Source organism: Mus caroli, chromosome 12 (genome assembly GCF_900094665.2).
Source record: "Mus caroli chromosome 12, CAROLI_EIJ_v1.1, whole genome shotgun sequence".
NCBI lineage: Eukaryota > Metazoa > Chordata > Mammalia > Rodentia > Muridae > Mus > Mus caroli.
Window position 1 is genome coordinate 49,397,871 of NC_034581.1, and position 21,643 is coordinate 49,419,513.

Consider the following 21,643-nt stretch of genomic DNA (forward strand, 5'->3'; position numbering starts at 1 on the left):
GGGAGCCTTAATTAAGGTCTAAATTCAGAAACCTGGTGTGGGTTGTAGAGGAACTTTGTCATCCTTGGACCTTATTTGGAAAACACCATGTTGATATACAACTTGAAGAAACACAATTCCTGAGGAGTTCGAGGCCAGGCAGCTCACTTCTTCCCAAGGGGCAATCATCCCCAACACATGTGCTTGATGTCATCTTTGTCCCAGCCACTCTTGTCTTATTCTCAGAAGCCAGAATAATTTATAAGTGCTAGAAAACAAACTACACTACCATCTACCATCATGAGGTTCTCCGAATTCTTCTGCTATCTTGACCAATGATAAACAGGGACAGTATGCTTTCAAATTCTGTGATTTTTTTTTCATTACCTGATATTGACATACTGGCTATTGCTTTATGACTTTGCCTTCTAACAATGATTGAGTTCATACTTTTAACACATGCACATGCCTTCTCGTTTTGAGTCCTTTTAATAACCTTAAACACATGAAAAACAAACAGAATGGCCTTATAATTCTGTACAGCAAAATATACTTCACATGTTTAGCTATCATGCTGTGGAGTAACCTCGCACAATGTCAAGTAGCGCACAATTAGTCAAACTGTAGGGGGAGGAAAAGGACTGTTTTGATCCTGCAGAATTTTGATCCTAATCATATTGAAATTCCAATGTTCTTGTAGTGCTTAATATCTTCAATCTCTCTCTCTCTCTCTCTCTTCCTCACACACACACTCACACACTCACACACTCACACACTCACACACTCACACACACACACACACACATCAAGCTGATTCCAATGTCAGGTTTTGCATTCTCTGACTGAAATAAGATGCTGAAATATACAAATGCATCCCACTTGGTACAATAAACATTAACATCATTATAAAGTAAGATTGAGTTTGAAATTGTGTGATGGAATGTCTGATGTTTACCTAATTCTCAGACCAAAGCCAGCCCAGTAACAAAATGACAGAGCATGTAATAAGCCTTGGTTGTGTAAACACTGGAAGGAAAGGCAAGAAGCCAGCACAGCATCTTCCTTGTCCAAAGCCCTAGGCTATTACTGAAGGAGGCCTCAACTGTGCCTTCCTGGCAGGAGAAGGTCACAGTGACATAGACTCGGTTCAAGAATAAGATAGAATTCTAAAACAAAGGGGTGGTTAAAAAATAAACCACATTAACTATTTAGCTTTTCTTCCTAGAGCTATTGGCACAGTTCCTGGTTCTGTCTGTGAAAGGTGGGCTTTAGACATCTGATCATACTTCAGATATTCTGATATCTGTCTTGTGCTCTGAGTCACAGATAAGACTTAAAGAAAAGGGGGCTCAGATGTCTTTGAGAACTAGAAATCCTGCCTTTATCATTGGCATCTCTTCTCAGCATAGGTGTCTGTAAATCCATAAATGAACGTGTCCCTAGAATCAGAAAAGTAAAGAGAGATCTCCGCTGCACCAGGATCACATGACTCTGAAAGGACACGGAGCACACAAGACCACCTGCCTCCCACTGGGCCGGTTCAAGGTACCTGGTGTTAGCTAGATAGATCTCCACCTACAGTGTCACATTGTTAGCAAGGCTTGGTGGCTTGCATCTGCCATCCCTGTGGAGAGGCTGAGGCAGGAGGATTACCAGGAGTGCATGTTTAGTCTCCCTAGTGACCATGGCTCGAAAGTCAAGGGAGTTTCAAGTCTGTTTATTTCCCACTGTGACAAAAGACCTCTGTGACTTCTTTTCATTAAGCCCAGTTTCGTTGGTTCTTCAGGTCAAATTGGCTAAATCACCATTTCAGGGTTTGAATTTTAAACTGCATATGGCAGTGATTATTTGGGGACCTTTCTCTCTGCACTGCCCTCTCGTCTTCCATTGCTCAGGAGACCGTGACCTGGAGATGACCATTCATGTCCCCTAGATCACCTGTTCCAGCTACCTAAGAGCACCTGGGTCACCCTTGAATTATAAGATGTTTCAGCACACAGCACTCTGTCTGCCTATAACCTAAAGCGTGGACTGCTAAGCCACATGCAGGCATATGCTTGGCATTTGTCTTTATTGCTACTGATGAAGCCTTCGCCTAGAGTCTGAGCTGTTTTCTTGATCCAGCCCCTAGGGTTCTTCCTGGGTCAGATCAACAACTCTCTAAAACCTTACGGAGAGACAAGAGACTTGTCTTTCTTTCACCTGGTGACATTGTGTTCCACTGGCAACACTCAATGACTCTGCAGTGGGATTCAAAGAAAAGAAGCATGAGCTACAGACAGTGGCTGCTTCCCCTCCAGGATGACAAAACCTCCAAATGCCTTTCCAGAGAAACAAAAGGCCTGCCCTGTTGCCTACAGGACCAAGTGGAAATAAAACGGGTGGCTGACCCGCTATACTTAAGGGCGAGGGTTCAAGCAATACACGGTAGCCATACTGCTTGCTTCTTAATACATTTTTTAGCAACGTGACTATACAGCTACCTGGCATAATGCATTCCATGCTGTTTTGCATCAATAACCCCTACACTTCCCTCCTGAAGGCGTCTCATCGCCAAATGCAAGCAGACTGCTTAATGCAGGACTAATTAGTATATCCCCTTCCAGTCTGCAGGCCCTCCATTGTAATTCCTTCCCAGCTCATTTTTTTCTACAACTGAACATCAATCAAAGTAAGTGCCCTGCCTGCCTAGGCAACACAAGATGTCCTCCATGCATTTGTCATCTGCCACACAAACAAAGGGGGAATTTAATTGTTGATTTGGGTATGCAGCCATAGCTCACAGGAAAGGGAGAGGCAAGTGAGGGAAGACAGGAAGGAATAAAGTTTGATGGGTGGGCCAACGACAGATTGCACTAGGGGGTCTCCGCTGTTCTCTCATCTCAGTGCTTCCTCTGGGTTGGGTCTTCAGGGATTTTGCTACAACCTGGCCATTGCCTGGACTTTTTCCCAAAGTGAGTGATTTTTTTTTCTCTTCTCCCTTATGAATATGAAAATTCCCATGGAAGAAAACACAGTGAATAGCTATCACAGCTGCCCTTCTCCCGAAAGCCAAGTGGATCTACATTGTCTGTTCCTTAGCCGCAGACACTGTCACAGGCCTGCGAGAAAGCACTGGGTTTCTAGGCAGGAATGAATTAGAGTTAGTAGTTTGTATCTTTCTTCTTGAGGCAAGTGTTGATTTGGGGCTTTTCAAGACCATGGCAGGCAAGTACAGAGAGCAAAGCCAGCAAGTGGGACTGCTCACCAGTCGAGTGCTTGTAGCGGGTGTCAGCCTGTTCAGGAGCAGTGTGGACATGTGCAAAGAGCTTGCAGACATGTACTGCTTCAGGCCCATGCCAAATATACTGAATCAGAGCCCAGGGTTTGTAAGTCCACGATCGCTTGCCAACTCCCTTCAGTGTGAAGACTGAGCAACGCTGACCAGGCTGGCATTTAGGAGTCAACACAAACCAACGAATCAGCTCAAGTCCCTTTTCCTCTCGAGTTGGAGTGATTTCGTTGATGATAGTGGCACGTAAGCACACTGATTGAAGGTATCTCAATCAATGTTCAAATGAAAGGAGTGTATAATTATCTGATAAACTTGACTTTTTAAAAATGATATAAACTAGAACTGGAGAGATGACTCGGTGGTTAAAAAAAATAAAAAAAGCATTTGCTCCTTTTGCAGAGGACCTGGGATTAGTTCCCAGCACCCAGGGTGGCTAAAACCTATCTGCAACTCCAGTTTCAGGGACCTGTGCAGGCATCCCGGGTTCATGGTATCCTCGCATGCACACACACTATATTTAAAGTAACGATGTCTAGCTTAGGAAGGAAAAGGAAACCTTTGATGTTTCTCCCCAGGGTAATATTTTCCTATGAATACTTTATTACATGTGTGAATAAGAGTAGGGATATTTTCCCTGTTCTCCTTCATGTAACATTTCTGACTACTTTTACCATATACGACACCTTGTGGTATTACTAGGAGATTTAAAAATAAGGCATCCAGGGAGCTTACATACTGGTGGGGAAGATAGCGTGAGCCATCCAACTCTGAATATATAACATACAATGAAGACTATTAAGATGTATGAATGAAATACAGAGATCCCAGAGGCAGGGACATCCAAAGGGAAAGCTGGAAAAGAAGCCCCAGAGGTGGCAGACAAGGCACACTTCCCAGCCCTAGGAAGAGGATAGATGGTAAGGAGCCAAGATGGCAGGAGATACAGGGAGTATCAAGGGCATTCCAGGAGTAGAGAAGTGTAGAGAAGCATGGAATACAAAATCGCTTTCCCCAGTGAGCAAGCTACAACTTTGATTTGACTGATAAATTCAACTCTCCAGTGGACTGTCGTCCCTGGTTGCCAGTTCGATAGTAGCTACTTTTGTTATGTGTTTTTTAATACAACAAATCAAAAATAGTCCTTTTAAAAACAGCTCTTATAAAACATGATCCAAAAAAAATAAAATCAATACTTCTAAATCATCCATTCCACCTTAGCCAACTAACCTAAATAGAATCAACCCCATCACTTTTCTATTATGCCATCTATTCTTGATCTTTTGTGACTTATCTTTATAGTTTCCCTTTAAAAATTCAGTCTGCATATTAGAAAAGGTCCTTTAAGATGTTTCTAGGCTCAGCTGAGTAGCATTAGAATTTACTTCCTGGGTGTGGCTAGTATACAAGAGTTTGCCTGCAATTGTGAGGTTGACTAACTGTTCCCAGTTCCATATGCCATATCCTGTCTGACTTCATGGAGTTTTGTGTGGGGCATTATCAACCTTTGTTACATGCGGGTCCACTGAGGAGAGACAAGTCCATTTCATCCCTTCTGCCTCCTTTACTCTCCTTTAGTCTCTCAGCCTCTATTCTAACTTCTTAAAGACTTCACTCAGCCTACGTCAGACTCCTTGCCCCATAGCCGATGTACCATGCCAGTTTCCATATACTTGTCAACATTATAAACTGATAAGTGGAAGTGAGACTCCACCCTTCAGTCAAAGGCAACTGGAGAGAAATCCTGGTTGAAGAACGAAGAAAACATTTCAATCAGTTTTTACACTGGAGAGTCCTCCAGGAGCTCAACTGCCCAGTGTTAGGGGCGGGGAATTAATGAGCACTAATTGACACTGTCCACCAGTGAGCAGACCCATGGACTGACTTTGTTTACCATAATCTCCTACCACAGTAGGCACTCAAAAAAAAATCTTCCTAGGTAACTGAAGAAACCTACCATTTCCCTCATTCCGAGCCAGAATCCTTTCTTGGTGCCATGCTAGAGAGTTCAGTACTTCTCCTTTATATAACAAATCTTTTCAAAAAGAAAGGTATAGAGGCCAGAAAAACACCAGCTCTCACTATTTTATGTTGGAAGGGGCAGGAATGAGTAGCACTAAAACTCCCTGGTTGGATTAAAAATAGCTTGAAAAAACTCTGAGGACTGTAGAAGTGGTGCAGTGGTTAGAACACTTACTGATCTTCCAGAGATCCAGGGTTCAATTCCCAGCACCCACTTGATGGATCACAACATGCTGTCTGTAACTCCAAACCCAGGTAACCCACAGACACCAGACATACATGTGGTGCACATACATATGTGCAGGAAAACACCCATATACATAAACTTAAAAAAAAAAAAAAAAAAAACCTCTTAAGATCTCGGGGTCACTGTGCCAGCATCCTTTGATTCTGAGAACACCACACTGGTGCCATCAGGTTCGAAAAGGCCTGGACTCCGACTCAGTACATTATCATGAAGAAGGAGGAAATTTATTTTTTTAAGCCGAACAAATTGACATGTCCCAAATCAATGAAAAGTTTTCTGCATGATTCAATATTAGCAGTTAATAAAGATCTATCAATTGGCAGGGCGAGAGGACAAAACCTCTTCTGAGGTTGTTAACCACAGACAGTGGCTCAGGCAGGGCCTGTCATTAGTGGGCAAGAGGGAATCCATATTTGATGCATAGTCATTCGAAGAACATCTATGGGTCCTTGTCTTTAAGCTTGGAACTCCCATTAAATAGCAAATCTCATCCAACTTTACCAAATATTGCTCAACACATAGATTTTTAAAAAGGAGGAGGGGGAAGACCAATCCGTGGATGCTTGCCATCAAAGACATCTCCAGCTCACTAATTGCAAAATCTATCGGAAAGTGTGCCTGGCATGAGAGTGTCAGTTGATCCTCTGAGTGGTTCTAAATGAAAAACTGTCTTCATCGCAAGTAAATAAAGCACTTAACACAGTTTCAGCTACAACGCCGTCTCCCCTGTGAATCTTAACAGTGACCTTCCTGTAAGCATCAAGGACTATAACTTTTTAGATAAAGAAATTTGTTCTTGTCTTAGGCTTGCGTCAGGTTCTTTCTCCAGTAGGCTACAGTTTTCAAAAGCAGAGAAGAAGAAAAAAAAAAAAAAGTAATCCAGAATTTTTTTTTTTTTTTCAAAAAGTCTGTTTCCAGAATGAAGTTTCCTGTCAGCCTGCCTTGGGCCTTAGGTGAAGAAGCAGAGATTAAAGAGTCAGTATTCTTTTTCATGTTTCATCTGCCAGTTTTGTGAATGTAGAAAGAAGAAAACCAGTGACCACGGCTAAGCACCCAACTGTGGAATTAAGTAGAAAGCATGATTTTAGCACACACATCCTTACTTACTTAAACACACACACACACACACTCCACTTCAATGCATTCGAAAAATCATTTTTGAATCCCAAGCAAAAGGCTCCAGTCTCTCCACTCCACCGCTACTGATGGAGGTAGCTCGGTGAGGGGGTAAGAATTGTGCAGATGTGTCCTCCTAGTGCACGCTGATCATGAAGCTCCTTGTTCAACCCTGTGAATGTGAGGCCTGGCCTGCCCGATGAGCTCACCACTTCCTAGTTACTCTACACTTACCTGAGTCCACCAAGTACTGCAGCTTTTTAATGCATATGCAAACCTCTCAACGTCCTTCTGGGAGGCGCCGTGCTAACTGCCCGCTTTGATGTGTGTTCATCTCTTCAGTGCACTGCTTACTACTCCATGAGACACAACTCACTCACTATTTAGACCCTGGCTTGGTTTTGTACAACAGCCCAATAGGAAGACACCACATTCCCTCCTCCCCCCCCCCTTCATATTTCTAAAGACAAATTTGTACCGATCTGTTAGGGTAACAGACTGATATCCCCGCTGCAGACACTGGCTTCTTTTGTATCCTTTCAGTCACAGTCTCTGTCTGTGGACAAAGATTTCCCAAGGAAATGTAAATCCTTGGGTTGGGAACAGTGTGCAGGGACTTGGTATGCCCCAAGGCAATGAAGTTTGTGGGGTTTGGGGGTAAAGTGAGTATTGTTTACAAACAGAGCATTCTTGCCTATGGTCTTGAGTCAAGAGATCAAGTGGCATTTTAAAAGGATGCTCAGGAAAGCTTATCATCTGTCCTTTATTGGGGGAGGGGTGACTATCAAAGGTCACATATTTTACGATGTAATCCCTTCACAGTTGGCTTTTGGGTATGTCATCTGCCATTCCCTGCCCAATAGGGCATCAGGTAGTGTTTTGACTACAAGCCAAAAAGACCCTCAATGGTGGCTCTTTACTTGCTAGATGGGCAGATCTCAATCAGGAGAACACAAGAACTGTGTTCTTCTTACACAAATGTAAGGTCAGCTCTGCCTCCTCAGGGACACAGCGTGTCTGGTGCCTTCTGTGTGGAAGTGGGGGAGGGGGGCAGTTCTCAGAGCATCAGCCACCAATGGCTACTGGTACTCCCCTAGACTAAAAGTAAAAAGGAAGAAAATTAAGTCTGGATCATTCAAGATTCTAAGAAAACCTGGGTAAACCCGCTTCTTCTCCTCCTCCTTGTGTCTTCATGGATGTCGTGTAAAAAAAAAAATCTAAGAAAAAGCCATGGAAAGTCTCTGGGATCTTTAAATAAAAACTAATACTTCAACTGCATACCCTTAAAAGACAAAATTATATAGAAGTTTGGATGTGGACAGTCAGTTCCATTGAGGGATAGACAAGGCAACCAGCCTGGGAATCTTGACAGTTGAATGTACACATTAAAACAAGCCACAAAGATGCCAGATCACATGTCAGCAGTGCCCAAGCCACAGGGCACAGATGCCACAGGAAAAACCAATCGCCCTGCGCATTTCCTCGCCCTGTACTTCCTTCTTGCTATAGTGAGTGTGTGTGTGTGTGTGTGTGTGTGTGTGTGTGTGTGTGTGTGTGCATTTGTGCGTGTGTGTACATACTCTATTTTTTTAGAACTGCCCTATCAACTAACTTATGTTGTACTTATTTCTGGCTTCCTCCGCAAAAGGAGCTTTGTGAAGAAGGCTGACCTAAATATCCCCTCATTTTTCCCTACTGTTCAAACCCATAACTCAAAAACAACAGCAGCAGCAGTTACTAGATAACAGAGAATCCAAAAGGGTTGGGTTTTTTTTTTTTTCCTTTTTGTATTTTTCAAGTTCTCTAATTTATTACACACTAAAAATCTCTTTCAAACTGGCACCAACATGGCTTTTCTTCTTGAGCTGATTAGGGCCACATGAGCTCAGGAAAAGCTGTCAGATCCTGCCTCTGGCACAGCTGGAATGATCCAAATGATTTGCCAGTATGATTTTTTTTTCAAGAAATAAGCTTCATCCCAAAGTTATAAATTTATATTCTGTGAGAAGTTATGAGCAAAAAGTATCCCTGATTCAGTATGAAAGAAGGCACTCTGGGAACTCCTTTTATGTGAACTTGAAAACAAAAGCAAACTTGGGTAATGTTTTGGTCAACATTTCATTCCCTCCTGGAACCTCCATCAGCTCTTCTCTGTGGATTCCAACGGTATACGGAGGTCCCGTTTAGAAAACACCAGCCCTTGAGTTGTCACTGAAGACCATGTGAAGATGGTGACCCTGGCAAATTCTGTTAAAGATCAGTCCAGGGAACAATTATGACCCGGAGACTGCTTGTCTTCAGTTGTGCACTATGAGCTCTGAAACCTGTGCCATTCACCAGTGACCCAAGAACAGCCACAGTGCTGAGCGGAAGAAACCCTTATGTTCAGTCCTTCACCTGGCCTCCTCTTCACGTCAGAACTCACCTGTCTGCCTCTTTGTCATTCAGGAATGTACTCTTGGCTAGGCATCCCTGAGCCTGGATTTAATGAAAGACTGAATTAATGTATTCATGGGCCCTAATAAATTTGTATTTATCTTCTCAGCAAATGCCCTTTAAGCAGACCGAGCCCTCCTCCCTCGTTGTCTAAAGACAGCATTGCATCAGCTCTTTGTATTAGAAACGTGTTTATCTGAAAACTGTCAGGGAGGTTGGTGTTTTTGAGTGAGGAGCCGCATGGAGGGTGGAGTGGTCTTTCTGTTGATTCTTTACATTCTAACTTGATCTTATTGGTTTCTTCGACTTAACCCTCTCAGTCTCTATATTCTAGAGACTGTTGTCTGTTGCCTGTTCTGAGTTCCACTCAGTTCAGATTCCCCACCCGAGAAATGCCAGCCTTGCTGGCCAATTCAATTTTTTTTTTCATATGATTCTGCAAAAAGTTTTTTTTAAGTCTTTTTGTCTTTGTTTAAAATACTAAAACCATTAGGAATTATCCTTTATTCTGCTTAGAAAGCACATAGAACTATGTCACCAACCAGATTGGAGTGTGGTGATTTCCTCTGCACAGACTTGCGCAAGCCACTGTCCTCAGGTAAAAGTCACCCAAGCCCAGCAGCTCTGAATGAGAGCACCCTGGGTTGCATGCCACAGCGGTTTACCAGGAGAGCCGTGTGGTACGCCTGGCAGTTCACCGCTTTCTGCCTCCACTAGGAGTTTTGTAGCCTGTGAAGCCATGCATACAGAATGGCAGAACTTACTGTCACCAACAAAAGGAGGGCACAATGCTACCTGTGGAAGCCCACCACCAAGGGCAGGTGATGGCCCCCAGCCTTCCAACGCCCTGCATTGTGTGGTAGCTTTAGAATAAAACTTGCCCCTGTGTGAAGCATTCATTAGGGCTTTTTCAAGCAACAGTGAAGACGTAATTATTAAATTTTACAACCATCCATTTAACATATCATGAGGGGAAAAAAAGGGGGTGGGGGGTGGGAAAAAAACATGAAAGTCTGTCCGCTACGGATGCAGAGCGTAGGGGTTTGATTAGTGGCCACTTTCAGAGTAAGGAAGAGTTTCACCCGCCTGGAATGTTGCTTTTTTCCAAAGTGACTCCCTTTTTCCATCCACCCCCCCCCAAAAAAAAATCAAAATGTACTTCATGAAACTATTGTATATGAAGCACTTATTAGCCGTAATTAAATGGACAATATGAATTTACTACGTCTTTAGGACTCTGGCTTGTTCTGGTTTAGAGCAAGATGATTAATGCAAATACATATTACTTGAGATAACCATTTAGCAGCTAATTTAGCCAAATTTATTACAGCAGTTAGAGGTTTTTCATTTTAGCAGACGGAGACAAGGACATGCCAAAAGTGGGTCATGTAGACGAGTGCGCACTGCCCTCTAGTGGCCGGCAGGCTGGTGAGCTTTTGTGGGGGCGTGAGCAGTGGTCTCCACGTCCTGAAGCAGAGCCTTCCCTGCATACTCTCAAACCATTCCCCTCCATAGCACTTTATTTAGGGGGTGATTTACTACAGTTTCCCTTTTTACTAGCTCAGGAGAACCCAGATACAAATCAAATCTATTTCAACTTGGCAAGATTCTGGTTAGACTATCATTTTTAAACATCTGCATTTTAAAGCTCTCTTACAGTGGTATTTAAAGCCTCCGGTTCACATTCCTGATTGTTTTTACTTGTTCCTTCATTTTGTGCCGTATTTCAGCGTCTGGCTGGAGCTGTCACTCTGTTTGGCTCAAGTCAAGTCAGTGCTGTGCCTCTCTTAGGCCAGTGTCTCTCTCTGACTCAACCCGGGGATATATTTTGTTCCAACCTTCAGCTGTCTCACCACAATTTACCCCGGCTGACCAATGTAAATTTACTTCATCCAAGGGCTATAAATTCTGTAGGACAAGATCAAAAGGAACGGATGGCTAAGGACACGGGTTTGATATTGCTCAGGCTAAAGGGAAGTGATCAAAGACGGAGGGGGTAAGGCATCTTCAGAACCATTCAGATATCCAGAATCTCAAGGAGGGCAACTCGGAGGAGCTATGCATAAATCAGGCAGAGATTTGCCTTTTTTACCATCTGATGTTAAACCCACCGACAATATCCACACCACATTAGGTGTGCTCTGAGCCAAAAAGATTAGTAGCCCTTTTATTCTTCCTTTCCCACCACGGCTGCCCAGAAGGGAATATAGCCTCACTACAGATGCCAGGAACCCTAGCTAGGCAGCTGCTGCTCCAATGAGATGTTGATTTCATTTGTGCTAATAGCATCTTAAGTCAGGCATACGCTGGGCTCCCCAAGCTTTGGTCTCAGGTTGGGCAGAAATGAAAACCGTTCTATGCCCCATCTTAATACTACACCTTCTGTTTTGTTTTATATCTCTTTACCCTACCCCAGTGCTGAATAAGGGTCAGTGTGTGACCAAGTACTACCGCTGGATGCAGAAGAATGGAGGCTACATCTGGATACAGTCTAGTGCCACCATAGCTATTAATGCGAAGAATGCGAATGAGAAGAACATCATCTGGGTGAATTATCTTCTTAGGTATCTTTTCTGTTACATTTCTCTCTCGTTATGAACTGCATGCACTGAGGCTAATAGCTGGCAGGTCATGAGTACTGTCTTCAGACAGGGACAAGGGCAGGCAGGGTGCTCTGCTTCCTGCAAAATTCAAAGAAATGGGAGATGATCAAAGCCCACTAAATCTCAGATTGTCAGTCTTTGGGCAGCCCTGTCCCCAGAGCTGCTCTCCTTCCTGGGACAAGTTCCACCCAGAGACGTTTGCCTAAAGCTGCTGCATCCTAGAAACCATCTCCTTATGCCCCCACCCTTGCCCTTGCACTCTAGTCCCTGGGGAAGCAAACAGAGCCAGAGGGGAATAGCAAGGACCCTTTGCTTCCTATGCATTCCATCGTTTTGATCTCCTCGACCTTCTGCATAGGTATTTGTTCTCTGGATACTCAAATTTTGGTAAGCAAGATGAACCACTTTGCCAGAGCACTGGTAATCTCAGTGTAATAATAATAATAATAATAATAATAATAATAATAATAATGACGACAACGATGATGGTGATGATAGTAACTTCTTTGCCTGCTACTCTGGGCTTTTAGTCAAGTTTTATGTTTTTAATCTTTGTATCCATAGCAGTCCAAATTCAACTGCTTCAACTGCTGGTACAAGGTACCCTTTGCTTCCCTTTCTCTACGTCTGTTCTTCAACTGGGATTCCAACAAGCAGTAAAGTGACTGGATGGCTTGGGTTTGAGGGCAAGCCTTTAGGAAAGTTCTCTACTGGTCTTGTCACAGAGCTATCACAGCACTTAGCTCCCACCCACCACCGTAATTCCACTCTTGGGCCTCTGTTGTCCTAAAGGCACCAAGAAGGATCCACATGTGCACTGTCTAGAAAGACTTCCAGTAGAGCTAATGAATGGAAGTTGGTGCCCTTTGGCTGATAATTTCGACAAAGGCTACCTGAGTCCCATTTTTCTTAGAGACAGCCGAATGGGGCCAGCCACAGTGTTAACAAGCAGAGCTCATCAGCACACTGGCCCTTCAGTGCTCTGCACACTTTGGTGATGACTTGAAGGCATGAATGTGCTTGCTTTCTACACCATATCAATCAGACGCTAATGATTATTGCTCTAGAGAGGCCTCCTTAATGGATGCCACTTACGAGGGTTTTCATCTATCTACTTTCTTGTTTCCTTTTTTGACCTCTTCTGCTCTCTATCATTTCTCTCTAAAGGTAAAAGTGTGTGTGTTGTTTGTTTTGTTTGGTTTTGTTTTTTGAGACAGCGTGTAGCCCTAGCTGTCCTGGAACTTACTTTGTAGACCAGGCTGGCCTCAAACTCAGAAATCCACTTGCCTCTGCCTCCTAAGCGCTGGGATTAAAGGCGTGCACCACTACCGCCCTGCTCTTTTTTTTTTTTTTTTTTTAAAGNGGGCATCAGATCCTATTACAGATGGTTGTGAGCTACCGTGTGGTTGCTGGGATTTAAAATCAGGACCTCTGGAAGAGCAGTCAGTGCTCTTAACTGTGGAGCCATCTCTCCAGCCCGTGTGTGTGTGTGTGTGTGTGTGTGTGTGTGTGTGTGTGATTAGTGTGGCTTTCTCCGAGGGCTGATGGTCTCCTTTGGTTGTGATCTTTTCATGGAGGCCCTAATGTCAAGGAATCTGTTCTCTGAAGTCTTTCTATGAAATAGTCACTACTGCTACTCTAGAAAGCTATGAAACTACCTGTGACAAACAGAAAATAGAACAAGATACCAGACACAGATGCTATTTTGCTGGGAAAAAGTGGTGGTGTCATTATGAAGAAATAAATGGCAGTAAACATTCACTATAGGTTAGACGCCATATCTACCATGTTGGCGCACTATAGAGCTCTGAGGGCATCTATGTTTGTTATTCACATTCCGTGGGGGTTTATTTGCGGGTTATTGTGTATTTTCTTGAGAAATACACAATCAATGGTATTTATTTATTTATCTATTTTTATTGGTTACTGTGTAATTTCTACGAGAGTCCTTTAGACTACCTCATGGCTTCCCACTCTGCCTGTGATGGCAGAAGTATCAAGGAATAGGAGAAGAATTTGGATCAACATTATTAATCTGCCCCTGAGCTGAGAAGGAACAGCCCACAAGCATTTGATAACTCTAGCTCATCAAATTCCTTATGGATGGGAAGAAGCCAGTCTGGGCATCAAAGGCCAGGCGCCAGGCTTCCGCACCTTGGTCTCCTGCGTGGTAGATCTTTCACAGATGACCTGAAGACCCGCCCTGAGATTAATAAAACCAACCAGTGAATGGGACACGCATGATCTGTGAGACCCTGTGGCACCATGACGACAGGAAACTGATGCCCGTGGCTGAGTCACTCATAGGTGCCATTCTGCAGGCTAGAAAGCTAGTGAGAAAATCATTCCTTGGCACAAGACAAACTCCTAAATTGGCTTTTCTTACCCACCTTCTCAGCCAGAAAGGATTATTCTTACTCAAGCAATGCTTCACTTCTGGGCCCGCTCCATGCTCCTCTTCCACTGTTCAGGAATGTCTGCCCTCAGTCTTCGTCCCATTGCCTGGCAGCGCTTACTAGAAACCCTAACCTCAGAGTACTCAGAGACTCGGAGTGCCAAGTCTGCCTTCCTACCATTAGTCTCCTCTGATTATCTAGAGAAAGCTGTTGGTGTTAAAGCTAATTCACACTAAGGAGTAAATGCCTGATAATCCATCTTAGTGAATTAACCCTCCCAGGGACGTTTGCAATTTTAGAGTAGAGACTGAAACAGTGACTTCCTTAATATGGGGATTCAGTAGCAAATGAGTCCCTGATCATGCGCTGCTGCGGCCTTGGCCAGCCGTGTACAAGACAGAAGAGGCATTTCCCATTTGGAGGCAAGATGCTTTTTTCCTGCCTTTAGGTTACAGAAGCCGCTACTGATCATAAATCTGGCAGACGGGGACGGGCTTTTCCAGAAGATGGCTAGCGCAAACGGACCGCGCATTTCATTTCCGGAAAAGGCTCGTTTCTAAATTAGAAACAGAACAAACATTAAGCACATTTGTGTACGTGGGGTTAGATCCATTCTGTTAGGGCCTCTCTCACACTGGGCCTCTCCCACTGCAATCAGACGCCCAGTTAACAAGCCACAGGTGTACGCCACATGAGCAGACGGAACTGTGATTGTAATGGGCGTGCTGACAGTTCAGGAGCCGAGCATCCCAAGATGCACCTGCGCATCTGACAGATCGTTAGGCACTGAGGGCATGCCGCCACCCCCATAGCTTTGGAGCAATCCGAACAGCTGAGAAGTTGCATCAGGGGCCAAGGCAAGGGTACTGAGGCAATGAACTCATTAGGAACACGAGAGAAGGTAGAACACACCAGGTGGTGTGGGAAGGAATCGCTGAGACTTCCTCTCATTGGCCCAGCCCCCAGGTGTTATGCCAGGAGGAGAGTCACACAGCGCGGTCCTCCGGCCCCCAATGGTACCTGATTATTTAAAAGCTTTTTAGTGGCTTTCATGCAGCATTTGGGTATTCAATCATTGTGGCAGGGTGCACCTGTACCCTGGCACACACAATCCAGGCTTCTGTGAAAAGTCCCGTGAGCAGCTGAGAAAGGATTTCCCACTTAGTCCTCAAAACTTCCTCAACCCCAGATGTGTAGAGCAAGTGAGTTCAGGAGATGATGAATGCTCCCTCCAACCCCGCCCCCCACCTCCTGATAATGGATATCTTCCTTCCCACAGTAATCCGGAGTACAAGGACACACCCATGGACATTGCACAACTCCCGCATTTGCCAGAGAAAGCGTCAGAATCCTCAGAGACATCCGACTCTGAGTCAGACTCTAAAGACACCTCAGGTATTACAGGTACTACTTCTCCATGCTCTATAGCTAAGGCGCACCTACTTCTCCATGCTCTATAGCTAAGGCGCACTGGTCTATCTAAACACAGGGGTGGGGAGCAGTCAGCGGGCCATGGTTACAGGTCTAGCAACCGGCCAAATCCTGTAATAAGATCTACCCTGGCTATCTCAAACACACTAATGTATATGTATGTGTATGTATATACACATATATAATCTTCATATTCTGTGTATATATGTGGCAGATATGCATACATAATATGCATACATCAACACACAGGAAAGAGTAAGTAATCAACGTTAACCCTCCCATCCTTATAGAAGGAATAGGACACTATTCCTATTCTATCATTTTTATTATTCATACTGTGGCTCTACAGCCAGAAGCAAATAACAGGAATAGCTCTGCCAGGACCACAAATGAATGACTTCTATCAAGGTTCAGGCCCCACCAAGCTGGGGAGGAGCCTGTAAAATAGGCTCGAAGTCCGCAGGCTAGAGGCCTTTATGTCCTGTTCACTACTCCACGCCATCCATAAACAAAGGGCAGAAGCTATTCTAGACCCTCGGCCCCAGTAAACAACTCTTAGAGCAACACAATCCTAAGACAGTAAAATAGCTGCTTCACTGGTTTGATTTCTGGAAGTCCAGACGCTCCCATTTGTGGTCGTCTGAGGAAGTAAACCTCCTGAGTGATAAGGAAGGCAAGATAAGAGTCCCGGAGCTATGGGGAGGTTGGTCTTCTTTCCATTCCCAATCCCCTCCCAGAGGCACACAGTGAGCAGAGAATTGGATTCTCTGTTACAGCTGCACAACTGCTTAGCAGGGGGAAATGAAGGCCACAGTGGGTACAGGATTCGCCCAAGGTTCTAATCCAGTCTGCTACCCACAACTGTTAGGGCAAAGCCATAGAAATCAGCATCCCTCTAGGTCTCCGGAGACTGACTGAGGGGAAAATCTGTTCTCCCTCAAATGAGGCAAGTGACTAGGTCTCTCCATCAGCCTCCTGCCTTCAGAGGCCCGGAATTCCAGGGTTATGAACATCAAACACACCTTGGGGTGTGGGGGCACACTTCATGGTGGAACTTGTTTTCCTGGTCCATAAAATGTGAAGCTTTGTCGTTGTTGCCCCACACACACACCGCCCACCCCTGCCGAAGTTCTAGAGTCGTCTCTGCCTTTTGTTTTATAGTAGTCAACAAAACTTCCTACCATTGTGAGCTTATAGTTGAAGAAAGGGACCAACGTAATTAAAAACGTAGTGGATCAAAAAACCACAGATAGAGTGTGATTTTCAGTAAGGAATAGATGCTCACCAATGGAAAGCACAAACCTCTCTAACAGTCACGTGATACTCCACCATCTTGCCTTTTGTGTCCCTAAAACTATATTCCAGGTTAATCTGACCCACTGGACTCAGTGTAGGTGGCCGCAGGACTTCTTACACTTATCTGCGCTAAGAATCACCTGCTCACAGGCCATATCTGATATGGCAGGGCAGGACAGAACCTGGGGGTCTGCATTGGTACCAAATGTGGGGCTTTGTTTGTGGGAGATCTACCGGAAGGGGTGGGTGCCCCTGTGCTATGACCCGCCCCTTTGGCTAAACTTCAGCCAAGCCTGAGCTGTTTGTCACTGTGCTCCTGCTGTGCTGGGTCCTAAATTCTTCAGTCCTGCTAACAGGTGTCTTCTCTCTTCCCTCACGCCCCCTGCCACCCCGCGGGCCTCACGCAGAGGACAACGAGAACTCCAAGTCCGATGAGAAGGGCAATCAGTCTGAGAATAGCGAAGATCCGGAGCCTGACCGCAAGAAGTCAGGCAGCGCATGCGACAACGACATGAACTGCAACGATGATGGCCACAGCTCCAGCAACCCAGACAGCCGTGACAGCGACGACAGCTTCGAGCACTCGGACTTTGAACACCCCAAGGCGGCCGAGGATGGCTTCGGCGCGCTGGGCCCCATGCAGATCAAAGTGGAGCGCTACGTGGAGAGCGAGGCGGACCTGCGGCTGCAGCCCTGCGAGTCCCTCACGTCGGACAGCGCCAAGGACTCAGACAGCGCGAACGAGGCAGGCGCTCAGGCGTCCAGCAAGCACCAGAAGCGCAAGCGGCGGCGGAAACGGCAGAAGGGCGGCAGTGCCAGTCGCCGGCGCCTGTCCAGCGCGTCCAGCCCAGGCCTGGACGCTGGTCTGGTGGAGCCTCCGCGGCTGCTGTCATCGCCGCACAGCGCCTCTGTGCTCAAGATCAAGACAGAGATCTCAGAGCCCATTAACTTCGACAACGACAGCAGCATCTGGAACTATCCGCCCAACCGGGAGATCTCCAGGAACGAATCCCCGTACAGCATGACCAAGCCCCCCACCTCCGAGCACTTCCCGTCCCCGCAGGGCCAGGGAGGCAGCAGCGGTGGCGGGGGAGCACTGCACGTGGCCATCCCCGACTCGGTCCTCACCCCACCGGGCGCAGATGGCACAGCTGGCCGCAAGACTCAGTTCAGCGGCACAGCCCCGGTGCCCTCTGATCCACTGTCGCCCCCGCTCTCGGCGTCCCCGCGGGACAAGCACCCCGGGGGCGGGGCAGGGAGTGGCGGGGGTGGCCCTGGTGCATCCAACTCCTTGCTGTACACTGGGGACCTGGAAGCCCTGCAGAGGTTGCAAGCAGGCAACGTCGTGCTTCCGCTCGTGCACCGGGTGACCGGGACCCTGGCGGCCACCAGCACAGCTGCACAGAGGGTCTACACCACAGGCACTATCCGCTACGCACCCGCTGAGGTGACCCTGGCCATGCAGGGCAACCTGCTACCCAACGCGCATGCTGTTAACTTCGTGGACGTTAACAGCCCAGGCTTTGGCCTCGACCCCAAGACGCCCATGGAGATGCTCTACCACCACGTGCACCGACTCAACATGTCAGGACCATTTGGCGGCGCCGTGAGCGCGGCCAGCCTCACACAGATGCCAGGTGGCAACGTGTTCACCACAGCCGAGGGACTCTTCTCCACGCTGCCCTTCCCGGTCTACAGCAACGGTATCCACGCGGCACAGACTCTGGAGCGCAAGGAGGACTGAGCGGGGGCCCCACTCAGGAGGCATCGTCGTTTTCGTTTAGACCTTTCATTCTAGCACTTTGAATTCGAGCTGGTCAGCGTCTTCTTGCAACACGGTGGCCCCATCCCACCCCCTCTCTTTCTTTCATTGGACTTATTCTTTCTTGTAAAGACATGTTTATTTTTTGCCTTCAGAGGGTCAGATGACCGGTTGCCTGCCATTTTGTCTTCTAAGATGTGTGTTGGGTTGTTTGACTTTCCTTTACATCTTTATTAAGATGTCTTTAATGTGTATATGCCTCTGCCATAGAATACTCAGTCTTGTGGTCAAGAGATTTCTCAAGTGACAACCATTGGGTTTTCTTCCTAAAGATCTTGATATGATCAAGATGGAAAGAGACACGCATAAACGATTGTGCCCTGTTTGACTAAGTCAAATGAAATGGGGTGGGTGTTTTGTTTTTGGTTTTTTTTTTTCTCTTGTTCCTAATTCCTTTGAAAATAGGGGAATAGTATTTTAGAATTTTATGCAGAATTTAATTCTTTTTATGATTAAGATTTTAAGATTTTCTTACTTGCACACATAAAAATAATTTGGTTCCTTAAACTTAATTTCTGGCCTGTGACTAGAATGTTTGTTTGTTTTTTTAAAAAAAAAGTTGGACTAAGTGTTAATTACTGAAACATTAACTTAATTTCTAAAACCATGGTGCTATCATTTATTAATCTATAATGTCTTCATACAAAATGCAGCTCCTGGGCTGGATTTTGGAAGAGAAAATGTGTTCTGTCCTGGTCTGGAGTCCCGTTGCTACAGTCAGTCTCCTTGGTTAGTTAAGACAAAGCCCTCATTAACATTTGCTGCAGGACTTAAAAATTTTTTACCTCCCAACTAACAAACATAGCCTCACTTTCAATTGAATGGGTCAGTAAAGCCCTATTAAAAGGGGACTTTTGGACAACTCAGACTGATTTGAGGAACAGTTTAAGTACATACTGCCATTTTTGAGATTCTTTTGTCCTTAGTCAGTCTAACTGAGGCTGATTTTTGCAACTTCAGTAACACTTCAGAGTAAAAGGAGGAGAAGGAGAAATATTTAACATGTTCTTTGTTTATTTGGGGTTTTTGTTTGTTTTTATTTCTTGCTAAGAAAAAATAGGTTTGTATGGGGGGGTGCTGATTTGATAGAATTTATTTCCCTTCAATTCTTATTTGAGTTGAAACCAACAAGTTTTTAAAACTAAAGAATGGGTTAATAAGCTTCAGACAGATAACTACAACCGAAAACCGCACATTCAATGAAAAAAAAAAAAGAGAAAAAAAAAAAAAGAAAAAGAAAAAAGAGCCTATTTTGTCTTCGTTGCCAGAAATCAGTGTGGTGTCAAACACTCCAAATGACTGTCCAATGTAGACTCTTCTCCCACTTCGTTTTTGGCAGCTGTTTGTTAAGGCATCTAATCCCAGATGTGAAAACTGTAATGTGTGCAACGTGTAGTGTCCTTGGCTGTGGGTCCCATTGCAGTTTCTGTGTGTTTCTATATGCAGTGTATGCTAAGCTACTGTAGTCGTTTTTGTCCCCGTCTTCTCCGTGCTCTGTCTCTAGTGGAGTGGCACAGTCCCATTCCTGCGGTCCTAGTGAATCGGTGACTCTTGGGGGTTAGTGGGTTTGTGTGGTGGCCTTTCCCTGTGATGTCACCCATATGCTTCTATTGTCTGTGGATCCTGTCTTACTTTTCTAAATCCCTGCTGTTGCTTTGCTGTTGTATACTCTCCCTGCCTCCCCTGGTCTTTCCCCGTCTCCCCTTTCTCTCCTCTGCTTCCCCCTTCCCCGATACCCCAAATCTATATCATTCTCAGAGATTAAAAAAAAAAAAAAAAGAAAAAAAGAAAAAAGAAAAAAGACTCTTAACTAGCTCAAGGTTAATGGAGCCATCTTTCCCACAACGGAATTCTGGGTATGACTTTCTCTGTGGAGTACTACACAGAGCCCTGAAGAATAATGCTCAGATATACTGAATAAATTGACGCCATGCAACCTCAGCTGTTAACATTCCCAGAGTCCCTTGTGTTCTACCTATAAGCAGTGGGTGCTTTTCTTTGCTTTCCTTTCAGGTTGGCTGATGGAGCAGTATATAAAGCAATTACCAGTTAGACAGAAAATGATTTCAAAGGCCAACCGACATTTTTTTAAAACAAAATGGGAGGGGTTAATGGAATATAGAATTGTCATATATATTTGTTTATTCGTGCAATGCTAATATAGTAACTTGGCTGTCCTTTGAATTGTCACTGTGCTGAGTGGATTTCCTCTAGAACTCTGGATTCCATGAGTTGGGCCCGGGCCGTGGTAGAATAATAACAGAAAGAAGATAAATGCCACAGATCTTAGCACTGGGCTTCCTTGAAGGACTTAAGTCAGTTTAGAAGATGAAGGAAGCCGATGAAGAAATTGAAAGATTAGCTTTGGAAGCCGTACTCTAGCTATCGAACAATCAAGGGAATGCACCTCTCAGCTACAAAGAACAGCCAGACAGCTGGGTTGTTTTTTTTTTTTCTTTTTCTTTTATAAATGTTTCTGTGTTGTGTCAAAATGATTTCTGGTGATTTAAACTAACAGATAATCACAGCTGCTGTCTAAATCCATAGTGTTTAAAAATTACAAAATGAAAAAAAAAAAAACCACTTCATTACCTGTGAAGACTGTGTCTGTGTTTTTAACTATTTCTTGTACAAATATATGAAAACTTTTATGAGGAGACTGGTGCCACGTAGCCGAATAATGGGGAAAGGGATCTTTCTGTTCGTAAAAACCTTAGCAGTGTTACCAACTCTACAATATATATATATACAAATAATTAAAGCGTTACAAAGCGACAGCTATGCTACATTTGTTTTGTGTGAAGCTAACCGGACTTAACTTCCTGAGTGCCTGGCTTATTTTGAAACATTTTTTTCATTGACCATTGATAATGCTGCAAATCAGAAATGTACATACTTCATTTACAACAGGGTTCTTTTTATACTTTTGTAGATTCTCATACATGTCACATACATGGTTGTCTTTATGTAACTTAATTTTTTCATCCGCAGGTGCCATTTTCATAATAAACTTCTCTTGGATTT

General features: G+C 44.8%; 1 protein-coding gene across 1 annotated transcript in view; it reads left to right on the plus strand.

Annotated features, from left to right (window-relative positions):
- Nucleotides 1-19,156, plus strand: part of Npas3 (neuronal PAS domain protein 3) — an 823,498-nt gene extending 804,342 nt beyond the window's left edge. Inside the window, exons 10-12 of the mRNA XM_021178865.2 lie at nucleotides 11,488-11,635; nucleotides 15,350-15,474; nucleotides 17,205-19,156. Coding sequence (XP_021034524.1) covers nucleotides 11,488-11,635; nucleotides 15,350-15,474; nucleotides 17,205-18,541 — 1,610 coding nt within the window. The 3' untranslated portion in view covers nucleotides 18,542-19,156. The remainder of the gene's footprint in view (nucleotides 1-11,487; nucleotides 11,636-15,349; nucleotides 15,475-17,204) is intronic.
- The last annotated feature ends 2,487 nt before the right edge of the window (nucleotides 19,157-21,643 follow it).